Source organism: Prionailurus bengalensis, chromosome F2 (genome assembly GCF_016509475.1).
Source record: "Prionailurus bengalensis isolate Pbe53 chromosome F2, Fcat_Pben_1.1_paternal_pri, whole genome shotgun sequence".
Lineage (NCBI taxonomy): Eukaryota > Metazoa > Chordata > Mammalia > Carnivora > Felidae > Prionailurus > Prionailurus bengalensis.
In genome coordinates, this window is record NC_057353.1 from 74,641,876 (window position 1) to 74,658,614 (window position 16,739).

At 52.8% G+C, this 16,739-nt stretch overlaps 1 protein-coding gene across 7 annotated transcripts in view; it reads right to left on the bottom strand.

Moving 5' to 3' along the window:
* SLA (Src like adaptor) overlaps positions 1–16,739 on the bottom strand; it is a 35,576-nt gene that overhangs the window by 11,291 nt on the left and 7,546 nt on the right. For 3 of the 7 annotated variants that reach the window (XM_043601818.1, XM_043601819.1, XM_043601817.1), the window contains exons 2-4: positions 11,473–11,570; positions 2,412–2,511; positions 725–811 (exon numbers count right to left, since the gene is read on the bottom strand). In XM_043601818.1, the coding sequence (XP_043457753.1) occupies positions 725–811; positions 2,412–2,511; positions 11,473–11,533 (248 nt within the window). In that variant the 5' untranslated portion in view covers positions 11,534–11,570. The other 4 variants (XM_043601816.1, XM_043601822.1, XM_043601820.1 and 1 more) reach the window with 3 other exon arrangements.

The window sequence follows — 16,739 nt, forward strand, 5'->3', positions numbered from 1 at the left end:
GTGCCGGCCTCCAAAGCCACCTGTCGTGCTGCAAGGCCTCCCTGCCCAACCGCAGGGGAAAGCCCAGGCTTTCCATGCCTGATGGTTTGGAGTTTCTCCTTTTCTGCTTGGCTTCGCCATTTGCCAGGTTGGGTACGTTACGCATTTCGGGCCGTAAGCGTTCTCTGTGTTCTGGATGGGATTTGATAAGAATATAGCTAATACGTACCGAGCACTTACTGTAATGCCAGGCATCCTTCCAAGAGCGATCCACGTACGAGCCGACCTCATTGTCCTAACAGCCCTGCACTTTGGTCTTCTTGTGCATTACTGTCCCTGTCGTTCCGTATTACGATGTCTATCTGACAGGTGAGGGAAGGAATCCGAGCCATAAAGTGTTGAGGAGCTTGCCCACTGTCACACAGCCAGTAAGTGACAGGGGCAGGATTGCTGCCCAGACAGGCTGACTTTTCAGAGCTGCGTCCCTTTGATCACAGTCTCTGAATGTTGATTGCTACGTGCCAGGAACACAGCGTTGGAGCTGAAAGGTTCAGCTCCCTTCATCTTTACTGATGGGAAAACTGAGTCTCAGATAGGGCCTGGGGTTCGCCAAGGTCACACCCTTCCTTGTGGACTGAGCCAGAGTAAGAGTGAGCCTCTTGAAACTTCCTTTCTGCCGTGTGCCCTCACACACCACTAGCATAAATATTGGGCTTTATTGATGCTATTTCAGAAATGTACTCACCCATGGTAAACTCTGGCCACACATATTCCAGGAATATAACTCTCTCGGCCAGTGCTAAGGGAAATGGCTTTCCACCAGCCCCCTTCACTGTAAGAACAAGAACAGACAGGAAAGGGTGGACAGGTGAGTTGCAAAGCAAAGGAATGAGCGGGGTAACCACATTGAACCTGGGGCACATAGGGCCGTTTCTTTTTTAAGACCCATTGTTGATCGTGTTGACCTCAATTTCTCCATAGGGAAATAACAGTTTTTAAGTATATCCCTTATTTCAAGCTAACCAGGAATGCTTCTCATGCTTTGGCACTGAGCCATCTTTTGGGGACCCACAGGTGATATGCCAGAATTGGAGGCTTTTAAAAATAACTTTACTATGTAGAATAATACCCTGAGATAGAACCAAGATAGTTTAGTTTGTCTGTGTCAATGAGAATCTAAATAAAAGGGTTTTAGAGCCCCCTATTTGTTCTGTGGCCCATTTTGAGTCACGGAGAGGCAACAGGATGGGAGTCAATACTTTCTGTTTACTTTCTGTTTATCATCAGACATTTTCTTAGACCCCTGGGTCCTCCTGTCTGAGCCCGAACTGCACCAGTCTATAATACCAATGCTGCATGGTGGGAGATGAGACCAATGTGAGAAACAGACGCTGGATCACAAAGGGTCTCAAAAGCCACGTTAAGGAATTTGAATTTTATCCACCAGGCAATGGGGAGCCATTGAAGGTTTTAGAGCACTGGCAGCATTAAGGATTAAGCGCTAAGATCTTCTGTGTGGGCCAATTTCTTCACCTCATGATTGGAACAGGGCCCAAGTGGAACTGGACCACTATAGCTAAGATCCAATGATCCCCATTCAGAGAGCGCTCCCCCCCTTTTTTTAAAAAATATTTTTTAATGTTTATTTTTGAGAGAAAGAGAGAGAGAGAGGGACAGAGTGCAAGTGGGGAGGGGCAGAGAGAGAGAGGGAGACACAGAATCGGAAGCAGGCTCCAGGCTCTGAGCTGTCAGCACAGAGCCCGACACGGGGCTTGAACTCACGAACCGTGAGAGCCAAAGTCGGACACTTAACTGACCGAGCCACCCAGGCGCCCCAGTGCTCCCCGTTTTTTTTTTTTTTTTAATTTTTTTTTCCCAACGTTTATTTATTTTTGGGACAGAGAGAGACAGAGCATGAACGGGGGAGGGGCAGAGAGAGAGGGAGACACAGAATTGGAAACAGGCTCCAGGCTCTGAGCCGTCAGCCCAGAGCCCGACGCGGGGCTCGAACTCACGGACCGTGAGATCGTGACCTGGCTGAAGTCGGATGCTTAACTGACTGCGCCCCCCAGGCGCCCCTGTTCTTTATTTTTAAACTTACAAATAAGATATATGCTCGTGGCAGAATTACCAAACAATGTGGAAATTTACAAAGTAAATGTTTATTTTTTTTTTCAACGTTTATTTTTTTGGGGGGGACAGAGAGAGACAGAGCATGAACGGGGGAGGGGCAGAGAGAGAGGGAGGCACAGAATCGGAAACAGGCTCCAGGCTCCGAGCCATCAGCCCAGAGCCCGACGCGGGGCTCGAACTCGCGGACCGCGAGATCGTGACCTGGCTGAAGTCGGACGCTTAACCGACTGCGCCCCCCAGGCGCCCCCCAGTGCTCCCCGTTTTTAAGGGATTGTGAAACATTTGGAAAGCCAACTCACTCAGAAATCACGCGTAATTTCTCTCCTCGGCGGAATATGGGGGGGCTGATGTCAGGGGATGGGTAGTCACTCAGCACGGCCAGGAAGTCACCGTCTGGTCCTGGGGAAACAAAGGCAGGGGATGTTCTTCTCCACAGGGAACCGAAAGGCAACCCCAGGAAGGGGAGGACCGAGATGAGTCCCTCCCGGGGACTTCTCAGCTGGAGATCATGATTTGCCTTGGAACAGCAGTTTAAAAAAAATTTTTTTTTTAATGTTTATTATTTTTGAGAGAGAGAGAGAGCCAGAGAGCAAGCAGGGAAGGGGCAGAGACAGAGGGAAACACAGAATCGGAAGCAGGCTCCAGGCTCTGAGCCGTCAGCACCGAGCCCGACGCGGGGCTCGAACTCTCAGACTGTGAGATCATGACCTGAGCTGAAGTTGTCCACTTACCCGACTGAGCCATCCAGGTGCCCTGGAATGGCACTTTATAGCAGGCCCTCCTCCCTTCAGGGATGGTGGCACAGGGAGCTTGAAGGAACCCCAAGGTCGGTGACCTCCTCCCATTCACAAGCCTGCCTTCTTGGCCCTGACGTTCTCCTCTGAGAGATCCAGAGGTCCTGGGGCTGAAGTCACAAGATCTGGCTTCAGGCTTTAGTCATTGTGTCTACCGATCCAAGTGATCTTGGACAAGTCCCCGAACACCTGTGAGCCTCCATTCCCCATCTTTAAAGTGGGGCTACGAATACCTCAATCCGGGGTCCGCACGAGCTTAGGCAAAAGTATGTAGCAGCACCTCATGAATGATAAGGGGCTATAAAAGCATCTTTACCCTTCCTGGGGCTTGTAGGTCCCCATCTGTCACGTGTGTGGGGGTGGGGTATGTCACAGCTGGGCTACATGAGTTCTGAGGACCCACTGGGACCCAAGACTCTAACTCTGCAGGTCCTCAAAGCACTTCTTCCTTGTAGAATACCAGACACCGTGTTGGGGACCTATTTAATAGGGACTTTGGGGCGGGGGTAGGAGAAAAAGTAACTACCTTTCATCCTCTGTACCTTGAAAGTAATTCTGGTGAAGTTTTGAAAAGAAAGGCATGCTGTGTGGTTCACGCGAGTGCTGCTTACCGTGGGCTGGAGAGGCGATGATGCACTTTGGGGCACTGAGCAAAATCCCTGGTTCCCAGCCTTAGCAGGTTTGCCGTAATCCACGCGCATCAGATGCGGGGTAATATTAGGGTACATTTTGGGGGAAGTATTATGCCTTACACACAGGTGAATTCAGCACCTGTTGGGCTTATCACTCCATCTGCCGGCTGGGCATCTGAACTCAAAATTCTGGGGAACTTTAATCACGTATTCTTTCATTCTGCAATTGTTTAGTGAGCACCTAACCGTGGGCAAGCTCACATTCTAGAGAATACATAAATAATCCTGGGAGGGGTCTTCACCTGCCCTCATCACCCCAGGAAAATCTGGAGAAATCCCGGCACTCGGGCATGGCAGGCTGGGTGACCCAAATTGGCCACTTTCTGGGATCCAGACACTCCCCCCCCCCCACTGGGACCTCTAGACTTTGTCCCTTAGAGATCTAGATCTGGGACTCTCCAGCTCACAAGTGCCAGGACAGACGAAGCCGAAAGACGGCTTTGGTAGCAGAATGAGTAAGAATGAATCAGAAGCCAGCTGTCAGCGTGGAACGGCACATTCAGACGTATTGCTCGCTTGGGGAAGCTGAGCTACACGCGATAAAGCAGATAAAAGCAAGCATTTTGGGGCACGAAATGGAAACCAAAAGTGATTCGTGGTGGCCACAGTCACCAAAAAGAGGCCAGGTCTCTGACCTGAGAAGGAGCAGTGCCCGGCCAGGGAGTAGCCGACCCTGAGCCTGTGGGGACACCTCCTTCACATACATCCGGCTTTGCCGAAGGAAAACGGGATGTTTCCTTTGTGTCGCCTGCCCCCGGCTCGACAGCAGGAGGTGGTGCCTCTGTCAGGCTTGAAGCCGGGAGTCCTGAGATCTGATAAGGGGTGCATCCAGGTTTTGTGCGGCAGGACACTCATGCAAATTGGGAACTCCTCCTTGAGAAAAGGAACAGAAAGGAAATTGTGAAGACAAGATCGTGCACGGTCCCTAGGAAGCTTCTGTGCCTTTGAGGAAGGACCTAGCACAGAGGATTTGTTCAGCTTCCCAGGAAAGCCGCCCCGATTCCGAGGCTGACCTTGCCACTCTGAGTGCCCGTGCGCCCTTTCCCTCTTGGGCCTGCATCAGTCTGGAAAATGAGGCGTTGGAAAATGTCTTCACGATGGAAATCTGGGCTGATGGCCCCAAACATGAAGGGGGGCCACTTAACGTGTGTCTCCACTGCCTCTAGGAGCAGTGTGATGAGCCGTCCCGTTCTTCTCAATTTGCCAGGACGCCCCGTCCTCAGAGGCTGTGACCAGGCTGTGCCGTCTGCCAGGAAAGCGCCTGGTCTCCGCTTTGTCATCCCTCCCACCCCCAGGAGGTTTGCCTGGTGCTCCTGCTGTGACCACCCCCCCCCCCCCCCCAGGACCCTAGGCTCTTCCTTTGAGGCCCAAGTTGTGTTCTGGGGTTTGCATGACTCTGGGGGACTGAGTGTGAACTCCAGGAGGAGCCGTCTTGCAGCCCACCCCCCCCAGCACCCACTGCCCGGTCTCAGATGCTCAGGGCGGGTTTGAGGGATGAAGGCAAGGAGACGCCCCTGTGCTACTAGGCTCTTAAAAGCTGCCGTTGTGCTGTGTAAAGTGGTCCAAGAGAAGGAAACCTGTCTTGTGGCAGCCGCGTTGTGGGTGGGCGGTCGGTCGTCACAGAACCAGCCCCTTGTGCAAAACAAGTGTTGGAAGGAAAGGCCCAGCATTCGTTCTCCGTGACAATCACAGAACCTTGACGTAGACCACACGTCTCCACGGGGGCTGGGCCTTTGATGTCTGGATTCACGACTAAGACCGTGAAACAGAACAACCGTCTTTCCTTACTTTAAAAACAGAAACAGAAACGCAATCCCGTTGTAACAACATTGGCTCAATAGTGGAAAGAGGCTTCAGGGGCTGGAGAGTTTCAATTGCACAATAACAGCGTTGAGTTTCCTGTGGAATTTCCGACACGATGATGTTTTTATAGCTGTAACACTTAAACGTGGCTGAGAAAACCTTGCTCTGGGCCTTTGCTTAAAGGTAATGGCCTTGCTGTGGGCCTTTGCAAGGGATTTTAGGTCTGTCCCCGTCAGCTGTCTCACCAGCACCGGGAAAACAACACAAGTTCAGTCTGCACTTCCGCGGGAAGGGCAGGCGTTCTTTGTAAAGTTTATTTATTTATTTTGAGAGAGAGAGAGAGAGAGAGAGAGAATGGGCAAGCAGGGGAGGGACAGAGAGAGAGGGAGAGAATCCCAAGCAGGCTCCATGCTGTCAGCGTGGAGCCTGGCATGGGGCTCGATCTCGCGAACTGTGAGATCGTGATCTGAGTCGAGATCAAGAGTCGGACGCTTAACCGTCTGAGCCACCCAGGTGCCCCAGGAAGGCAGTCATTCTAAACAAGGTCCGGTGCCAGGATCCCATGGAAGTCTTCCCTGAGCTTGGGAAAGTAAGAAAGTCAAATTTGCTCAGAAAGCTCAAACATACTGTCAGGTCCTCCTGGAGCCCCAGGTTTGAAGGAGAGCTGAGCACTGGAATTAAGTCAGATAAGTGATTGATACCAAAGAGAGGCGTGGATAGGATTACTGAAGGTTTAAGATAAGGAAACAGAGTGAAAAATATGTGATGTGCATAAAGGAGAAATCCAGAGAGACTTTCCGAAGAGAGAAGGGGCTTTGGAATCAGTCAGACCTGCCTTAACTTCCACCCCCACCACGTAATTGTTCTGCGATTTGGGGAAAGATTTATTTTTAACCAATCTGAGCTTGACTTCTTCATGTATAAAAATGGGAAATATCGAAATCTACCCTGTGTGATTGGGTTTGGATTCACGACGCTCCTGTCCCAACGAGAAGCTGCTGATACCGTGTTTATGGGGTGGGATTATCATTACATAATCCAAGACCAATTTCAGCCAATAGTGCCCTAAAGTTTGAAAAGCCTCTAAGATGTGTAAATTTGAAAATATTCTATTCTTCCAAAAACAAACTCCATGTGGTGAGAACAGAAGATGAAATGCGGAAGACCAAATATTTACTGATACTGATATTGAGTCAGACTGAAGAAATTATACCGACGTGTAAAATAGGAAGTGAATCCAAAAAAGGAGAGAGAACCAGGCAAACTTACTAGCCGCTTGGCCAAAGGAGAAGAGGCTTTTTTTTTTTTTTGCATTATTATTCCTTGTCATATCATTACCATTTCTTTTTAAATGCTAAAAACCTTTCCGAAGATTCCATTTATAGTTCTAGCAAAACCAGCCTTTCATTACTTCCAATGCTCCACACAACCCTAGGGAAAATGAAGAAACCAATGCCGGGGGAGTTTTAGTAATGTGTGCAGGGGAGAGCATGAGGGTTGTCAGGCTCCTGGTCATGTCCCTAAGCCACATAGCCCTCCTCGGCATGTAATTACCAGGCTGTCCCCAGTTAACGCTTGCTCCTTGACAGGTTGGGACAAAGGCTGGCTCTAAATGAGGCTTCCAAGTTGGCACCAGCCGCGGAGTGCAGTTGGTTGGCAAAGAGCTAAACAGCCCAGTGCTTTCAGATTCTGGTTTTGTATGTGCCTTGAATCATGCCCAAATCCATGGCCTCTGGAGAGTCAAAGCAGGCCTTACTTTTAGCATCTTTTCCAGGACACGCGCGCGCACACACACACACACACACACACACACACACAATGAACCAATCAGACAGGGCTGGGCAGATTGGTCCCACAGAAGGTCTACCAAGTTCTGTTGATTACCACGAACCCCAGGGTGTACCTGTGGGTCCCGTATTATGGGCTGAAAATGAGACGCAGCAGCCCACCTGTTCTTTCCTGTCCAAAGCCTTGGCTTCCCCATCTATGAGAGGGGGCGGATGGGGACTGATTAGATCCCGAGGCTCCCAGATGGCACAGCGAGGCGAAGGCACTCACTTGGGAACCCACAATAGCGAGCTGAGTGCCCGGTCTCAAAACCCAGTAACCTAGCAGCAGAGGGTAGACCCTGCTCTTGGCCACCTGTTCTTCTGTTTATGCTCCTGAACACCACCTGCACCACAATTAACAGCGTTTTTGTGTGCATTTGCTTTAAAAAATCTTTGGTCCCATTTTACGCAACATGAAATCATGGTTTGACGGACCAGGCATATTTTGTATGGTATCCATGACATGTACAGAAGCTGTATATTCAGTGTAAACGTTGGACCTAGAACCATCTTATGGGCCAGAAGTGGGATGAGTAAGACCCTGGTTGATCTAGTCAAAGACCTGATGCAGGTTCCCTTACGGGGCACTGGACTGCCTGTGAATTCATCTGGGGGCCGTCCTCCCTCAGCCTAGAGAGCGCCCATCGCCTCCCAGAACACGTGAGCTTCTTGGAATTCCGTTGTCCATAGGCATATGATGTGGGGGCGAAGGGACGGACTCTAGATTCAGACCCCCTGTTTCAGATCCCAGCTGTGTGGCCTCCCTACAAGTAATTGAACCTTCCCGTGCCTCGGTTTCCTCAGCTGCAAAGTGGAGGTGATAATAGCAATCACTTCCTGCAGCTGTTGTGGGGAGGAAGCGTGGACGTGTGTCAAACAATTGGAATCGTGTCTAGCGTGTCACAGGCACTGAGTCACTCCAGTTGTCCCCCATTTAGAAGTGAGACCAGAGAGCCACTAAGGGGACAGACTGACTCCTCTCATCTCTCATTGTGTGTTAAGAGTCGGGGGCAGGACTAAACGCTGGGTCCCATGATGCAAGCTTTCAGCCTAAGCCGGGGGTGGGGGGAGGAGTGGGGGGCGGCTTGTAAGAAGTTCCTCGGGTTGTTCCTTCTCACTATCGTCGAATTCTGACGAGCACATCAGGGGCGGGGCCCAGCTATCTGCACTTCGGACAACTTTGCAGGGGATCTGATGCAGGTGGTCTGAGAATCATTCACTGAGAAGTGCCGGGCTGGGTCTGAGACTTCCCTGCCCCCTGCCTCTTCCTCCCCAGGGCCCCTCCCGTCAGCTCTTTCCATGGGGCAGCACCCATGATGCTATGTAAATGCACTGCTTAGCGCGATTTCTATCCTTGCGTGGGAAAGGGGTCTGAACGGTGTCTGGGTTTACATTACTGCCTCTTGCTTCAGGTCAGGGTGATACAAGGTGAGGAGGGGAAAGAGTAAAAAGGTAGGGTGTGGGAAAAAGTCTAAAAATTCTCTTTAAGGTAGAGATACGCTACTTCCCCGCTACCTGGGAGTCCCCTAGGCCCTTCTCAATTCTGTGCTGCCTGTGTCTGGCACAGAGCAAGAGTCTGAACTGTGGAGAGAATCGCAGAGAAAGTGAGTTCTTTGGGATGATTCGGAAATAAGTCCTGGAACCCCCAGTTCAACCACTTTAAAACCTCTGGGGGGCGTGCCCATTTAGACATAGCCTAGTGCAATCAGATAACCCCAAGTGGAGTTAAAAAGAGTGACTCCCCCCACATTTAGCAGGTAGCTGCCTTGTGCTGTGATTGCTGTGGGGGGGGAGGTTCTGACCTCCACGTGAGAGCTGAGCCCTGCCTTCTGGGAGGCTAAGTGCCTTACCCAAGGTCATACGGCTTCGGGGGGCAGTGCCAGAAGGTCAGCAAGGTCATTTGTCTCTGAGACCTGCCCCATTTCCATGGGTTTTGTGATATTGGTCTCTGGGAACTAGAGTAACCGGGAATGTTCTGGAAGGCTTAGTTAGGAGAACACGGATAGGCAAAGCCACATTGCAAGGCATCCACAGCCCCGGCTTGGGGACCAAAGAGCTCTCGAAAGCTCACAAAACTCGTCTGCCTCGAAGTTTACAGATAGGCCTCCTGCTGATCCGTGTAGGGCCTGGGGCTTTGGGTGTTTTTAATTCTCCTCCACTCGGGCTAACGACAGGGGAAGCTCCACTTGTGTGTTGGCCTAACGCCATCGGCTCCCCGCACGACTTCCTGGGCATTTGAGCCTCACTAAATGGGTAAGCACGAGTGTTAGCTGAGTAGATAGATGCCCTGTGCCATGAAAACCCCAACTCTTTGCATCATTTGACTAGAAACTAATAAATAACAGCATGAACTACAACCGCTTTCTTCTCCCTTCTTCAAGTGGATGTCAGAAAAAAAAAAAAAAAAAAGAGGAAATCAAGTTAGGACCGATCACAAGGGAAACTTTTCAGGGGTGGGGGATGAAAAGCCACCCGCTAACGCTTGATGTGGTATCCTGGATCACGAACGGGGTCCCACCTGGGGAATTCTCTTAACCAGGGGGCGGAGGGCCGGGGAGACCCCTCCACCTCCTTTTGCGAGGTGACCTCCCACCCACACAGTGGAAAAAAGAGAAACTTATTTCGTGAGAATTTGCATTTAAAAAATAAGGGCAAATGAGCAAGCCCTTGGAGGCCCGTGTTTTCACGGGGTTTGCTCAAGCATGCCACCCCCCCCCCCACCCCCCGCCCCAGCGTGAGAGGTTAGCGTGACAAAATGGCTTCGGTGGGTGGGTGCATGGCCCCTGGGCCGGCCTGGGCCCTGGGAATTATAGTGTCCGTTTTCTACAAGGAGCCGTGGCCGGAGGGGAGGCTGTGACTTGAGGTGGTTTGGAGAAGGTGGGAGAAGGGCCCGAGCCGTCCCCTGGTGGCAGCTGACTCGGCCGCTTTGTGTAAACGGCACCCAGTTCAAAGCTGTGCACAGGAGATAAAGGGGCCCAGGGTGCACACCAGCTGCCCCGCCCCATCACATGGAAATCTCCTTTGTCCAGAAGAACATTCTTTGTTAGGTTTAAGGAAGGGGGGTGACTGGGCTGGAACAGACAACCACCAGTGCTGCCCGGCATCTGACTGGAGGGGAGGGCCGGGCAGCAGGGTCTCTGGACGCTCACTTGGGAGCATCTGAGGGATCACGAGACCATGTATAACCGGGGTGTCTCCATTTTGGAAGACGTGAAAAGACATCCCCTGTCTGAAGGGGCCACAGAAGTTGTGGAAGGAGAGACAGGGCACCCGGCGCTGTCTGCTCCCGGCAGGCAGGACGGTGGACGTCTGTGCGTGTGAACTTTGCTCGGTGCAGGGTTGTGGGGGACCCGGGGTACCAGGGGCGTTAGCAGAGGGAGACTAAGCCTGAGCGCTGTGCTATAAGATAGGAGATGGAAATGTCCCAAGGGGACTCACCCTGGGGACACCGATGGGTCCCCTGACCTCCTCATCACCCCCTTCCCAAGCCCCTAGAGGACCCACTCACTGCACCACCGCTGCCCCCCCCCCCCAGAGCCCCGTGGGTTTCACTCCCAGCCCTTGCTTTCTGCTTGCCTTGTAGCTCTCTGACCAATCTCCAAAGGGCTCTGTCGCTTGAAGAGTCCGCCTCGACCTGGCAGCTCCATGGGAACCTGCCTTCTGACATCCCTGTCTGAGCTGTGACATTGTGCCCTCCCCCTAGAACGGGCGGCCCCCTGATCCTACCGGGGGGACACAGGATTCCTTCCTTTCCAGGGAGATTTCCTCGAGCTGTATCTAGCTTCATCGAGTTGCTCTGCAAAAGCATTTGCAGAGCTCTGATAATACTAACCCCATGATCATATCCTATCACGGGCTGGCAGGGTGTGGTAGGCAAGAGCCCACGTTCCAGAATCAGACCGGCCTGGGTTGGAAATCTGAATCTCTGATTAGCTAATTGCATGCCCTCACGAGCCTCAGTTTCCCCACTTGTCAAATAAAGGCGGAACCGGCTGCTCTCGAAGGTCCGTCACACAATGCCAGGGACCCAGCCGTCACCCCGGGCGCCACCGCTCAATCTTTTTTAACACGTAGTTTTGAAACGTTAGCTACAAGCCAAGCAAGAGAGGCAGGTGCATCGAGCGCCCAGGCGCCCGGTGCCCTGTTTCAACAACCGTCAGCACCCCTGTGGCTCAGTCTTGGCCCCGGCTGTCAAGCGACGGAGTGAAGCATCACACCCGAGACCCAAGAAGCCAGACTTACCATCTGGGCTGGGCACAGGCCTCTCGGGGGGTGCCGGGGTGGATCTCATACTGTTTCCCATCGCTCTGTCTCTCCGGGCTGTCGAAGATGCGGGACGCCTGCAGCACAGGGGATACACACAGCAAGTCAGCCACGCGCCGACCCCTCTGGGTGAAGAATGACCCAGTTTAGAGTACATCGTGCATCATTTTTCGGCAGCTCACTTCTCGAGGGGCGGGTGTGTTCACGCGAAGATGAGATTCGTGAATGTTGGTTACATTTGCTCAGCCCTGCTTCTTTTATCAAGGGAATGACAGAGAAAACCACAGAGAGGGAAGTTGCCAGCAAATGCTGTTGGTGGCAGAAGTTTCCATTCCTCCGCACCCTGGCTGTCGGAAAGCAGCCAGTGGTGTCTGTGCAGAGCGAGGGACCTTTCAGATGGGCCTCGGCTTCCCCACTCCCGACCCCGCCCCCAACCCTCCCCTCCCCCCACGCACCCGGAGCTCGGGGCGCCCAAAACTCGGGAGGCACCGGCCTTACAATCAAAAGACGGTGAGGAGAGGGTACTTCCTGCCTCAGTTTTCTTCTACGTGAAGTTTCTCAACATGCTGTAACCAGTGAAGAAGGGCAAGTCGGTAACGATGCTGTGCGATCACGGCGGGCTTCGTGCACACATCGCTACAGGAGACACGTACATGTGCCGTGACGTCTGATTGTCCTAAAGTCCCCGCACCCGTGACCCCCTTTGTGCAGTGAAGGCAACTGAGTGCCTGAGAGGGTAAGGATCTTGTCTCGGGTCACGTAGCACGCGACCCACATTCTGGGTCTGCGCGTGCAAGCTTGGTGACCTTGGGCCTTGACCCTTTCCTGCCTGTTTCGGGGACTAATGATACAACGGCATTCGGTTGTGGCTGCAAAGTTAGCAGATAAAGCACAAGGAGCACTTAGACCGTGGCTTGGCATGAAACCCATGTTTGTGATTGCCACCTGCGGGGTACTTTCTGGGTGTCCGTCATGGTAAACCTTCAAATTCTGGGCCTTCATACAAGCATTTTAGAAGGGAGCTGAGGTGATGACAGAAAACGTGTTTTCCCGGGCTCTTTGAAGCACAGAGAAGAAGGCCCCACCCATGCACAGGAACCATTCTTGTCTCTTGGGGATAAACAGGAGAATCGATGGGGGCAGGTTCCCCCAGCTGGTGCCCAGCCCGGCTGGAAACTTAGACTCCACCCCTTTCTTCTTCTGCAGTTTGGGGTCGAGGCCTGAGTAGCGTGAAAGGGTCCAGATGTCAGCCAACCCAACCCCCCACCCTGGCCCGAAATCCTTCCTCGATGCACTGCAAGTTCAGATTCTAGAAAGATCTACGTTCGCAGCAAGGCTTTCCAGAGATTGAGGGAGGTCTGCATCACTCCCTAATTTAGAGAGGCGGAGGTGGTGAGGTGGGGCAGTGTATTAGGAAATCAGGAAAGCCAAAATTAGTTTTGTTTGGAAGTTAGTGTATTTTAAATATTTACATGAATAGTCCATCGGTCGTAACTCAAATAGTTCAGAGTATAATTGTGCTCTCTCTGAGATCATTACAAGCTGGCAAGAGCTCTGAGCTCATAACGTGCCACGGACAGTGTGGCGGGAAGGGGTCACACATTCAAATTTACGAAGCCCATCTTCTGATCCTCTTTTTGGGGTGAGGCCCCTCCAGGCGTGAGTCAGTCGTTTCCTCTATCTTGCCACCCCCACACAGCCAAAAGGACACCTTGGACCCTGGCAGGGCCCTTCCCGCAAGCCAGGCAGATGTTAACAGCATCCCCTGGCTCCAGGAGGCAGGGACCAGTTGTCTAAGTCCCAGCTCCTAAAGCCTCGTGAAGGCACTCAAGAAAACGTGCTCCTCAAAAGTGCTCGAAAAACCACACCAGTGGAGTGGCTGGGAGCCTCATTCCCGGCAGCTCGGTGCTGGCCCTGAGTCAGCACCCCGAGAAAGGCAGGCCCCTGGGATCCCACCCACCTGGTGGGGAACTCGGGCCGCCTCTGAGGCCCCACCTTAGACATGTCCAGGGAAGGAGCGAAGCAAGCAGCCTGCGGCTCGGAGGAGAGGCCTGTCCCGCACAAAACCCCGCTCCCGTGTGCCGTGCAAAGACGTCCCACGGAGCCCCCGCCACCTCTGTCCTGCTCCAAGTGCTGTCCTGGAGCCCATCAGCCACCTCAGACCCCCAGCTTCCCTGGCTGTCATGGCCGAGGCCTGGAGAAGGCTCTCGGGACGGGCTGGGGAGAGGTCGACTCTGACCCGTGTAGGCTAGCCTCGCCCCTGTCTCTCCCATGTGTCCCCACGTCGCAGTGCGTGCTGTCACCAGACAGCAGTGCCGTTCTGTTCCCCACAGCCGGACACTTGGCATCCAGCACGAGTTAAACGCCAGGGGTCGTACCTTTCCCCTTCCCCCACCCCACTTGGGGTGCCATTTCCCACCCACCGGACATCCCAGCGCCCTCCCCCCTGCCCCACCTTCTCCCTTGGAGCCCCTTTCTGGCGGCAGCCCCCGGCCCCCATGTCCCCCTGTCTCCTCCCTTCACACCACAATTCCAGAACGGTCGTGGGGAAAAGACCTTGCCATCTAGCAAAGTGAACTCTGACTTCACTCCCTCCCGACAACTTTGTAATTCTCAAGGATTCGTTTGCAATTTGGGGCAGCGGGGAGGGGGTTCTTGGGATCCAGGACAGGGAAAAGAAAGACTTGAAACTCTCGTTTCTCAGGTGGGAAAACTGAGGTCCGTCCAAGAAAAGAAACATACCCAGGGTGGTGGCACGAGAAAGGTCGGGTAGGTCCCAGAGGTCTGACACACTCCCTCCGCCCTGCTCCTCCAGCTCTGGTCTCTTCCGTCTTGCAGGTGCACGTGTGCACCAGCCCACTCTATCCCGCGCCGTTCAGAAAACCCCAGAAGGTCTCAACAGCCCTTAGTGGTCTTCTTGTGGGCTTCCTGTAGTCTCCAGGAAGGAGTTAACTTATCTGAGAGAGGCTTTTATTTGAGCAGAGTAAAAATGCCCCCAGAGACCGAAAGCCAGAGTCTCCCTAAGGAAATGGCTGAGCAATCTGATTTAATCTGTGACAGTTTTATGCAGGGGCTGGAGGTGGGAGAGAGGGTATGAGGCACATAATTGCTTCCAGGAACAATAAAGAAAGGGCAAAAGAGAAATGAGTTAATTAAAATTAGCTCTGAACGTTTGGTTTCTTTCTCCCTTTTCTTTGGGATGTCAAGGATCAGAGCTGGCATTTGCCTCTTACCTTCCCCCTAGTCTTTGGAGCAAAGCTGTTTTCTTTGTGAGAACTTGGGCCTCAGTTGACTCCTCTGGAAAGCGAGATGAGTGAAAAAGATGGTCTCCAAAGACAAACCACGTAGCCCCCCTTTTTTAAGTTTATTTTTTTGAATTTATTTGGAGAGAGAGAGAGTGGGGGGGGGGGGGGCGGGGGGGGTGGGGAGGGAAGAGGCCGAGAGAAAAGTAGGGAAGGAATCCCAAGCAGGCTCTGAGCTATCAGGGCAGAGCCCAAGGCAGAGCTCAATCCCATGAACTTCGAGATCATGACCTGAGCTAAAATCAAGAGTCAGACACTTAACCCACTGAGCCACCCAGGTGCCCCGCACTTAGCCCCTTTTAATTCTAGGAGTCAAGACTCCGTGACTTTTTAAGAACTATTAATAAAAGAACCGTCATCACTTCTCTTATCAAGCTCCATTACAGAATCCTTACCCTGTCTTTATATTCTTCAGGGTCAAGGGAAGGCTGTTCTGTGCTCTGCCTTCTGGTGGGCAGTTAGCAGACACACTGCATTTAATCTCCCAGCATCCCTGGGGCTGGGAGCTGTGGGGAGACTTCCTCTTCCACCCTCTCGGGGCGGAGGTCAGCTGGTGAGCTCACCTGTCCACACTCCGGGAGCTAGACGCGTGCAGGGCCCGGATGCAGGACGCACACCTACCTCTCCTGACTTCGGCACCGACGGCCTTTCCCAGCGGCCGTGCCTCTGCCTTGCTGCACGGGGAGGAAGAAAGATCCCCAAGGACCTCTGGGCAGTGCGGACACACGGCACGGAGAGGTCACACGGCTGCAGGGAGTTGCCCTCGGTCGTGTGGGAGGCACTCGCCAGCTACCCTTCTCTGGCTAGGTTGCTGTTGGACCAGATCAGGGATCCTTTCATTGTGCGTCCTGCATTATCTTTTAAATACAGCAGTCAGACTTCTCAGAACCTTCCATTCCCGGATGGCATCCCAGGACAGTTCTCTGTACTTTACCCACTTCGCGCTTCCGTTGCCCGGGCCTCACTGTTGGAAAGGACCGTAGCCTGGACCCCTCCCCGCCCCGCCCCCCACCTTGGGCGCTGGGGGCACAGAGTTGAGGAGCCCCAGCCAAAAGAAGGTGGGGCCGGACTCTGTTATAAAACCCGAAACAGCTGGAAAACCTTATCGACAAGGTTTAGTTAGTATAAAAATCTACTTAGGGATGCAGCCTGCCCTTTGACCTTGGAAAATCCCCCCACAAAGCGTGACAGCGTAAACCCACTCGCATGACCAGCTTCTAAGGCGTGGAAACGTGATGCCACCGGTGGGGAGCGTCGCCATCCGCTGTACCCTGACCCCAACGACGGCAGAAGTAACCAGAGCCACCACCGCCACCGTGGCGGATCAGATTTTGCTCCGCATTTTCTAGCCGCCATGTCCCAGGTTGCTCCAGAGGTGAGATAAAATCACTTGTCCAAGGCTTGATCTGGGCTTCAAACCAGGTCTGCCAGATCCCAAAAGCTGTGCTCTCACCCTCCGTGAAACGCTGTCTTGCTTTCCTGCCCTCTGGTTCTCAGAAAAGTGATTTTTGAAAGCCATCAAAGTAAACTTCTGGGGGAAACTTTAATACAAGGGACAGGGAGGTCCAGAAGGCTCTCGGGGACGTCAGGAGGCAATGTTTGGGAGCCCGTGTCTGGGGATCTGGCAGGGGCGAATCATCCAGGAGAGAGAGGCAGTTAAGGTGTGCTCAGGTCTCAGTACCACCCTTAGGTGGCCTGTGTGGTCACAAGAGCCAGAGTGAGTCATGTGGAGTGTTTTCCACCCTTTCACAGTATTATTTTAAAGAACTGTTAAATGCTGTAAGGGGAGGGGGGACCGAGAAACAAGAAACAACAGCTGTGCTTATACTGGCCCGGTGTTGCAAAAAATTCACACACATTTGCTAATACGTGTACAAAAATATGAAAGGAGATGATTGCCAAGATGCTTCCAAGGGCTCTCTCTGGGTGGCGATTTTCTCAGGT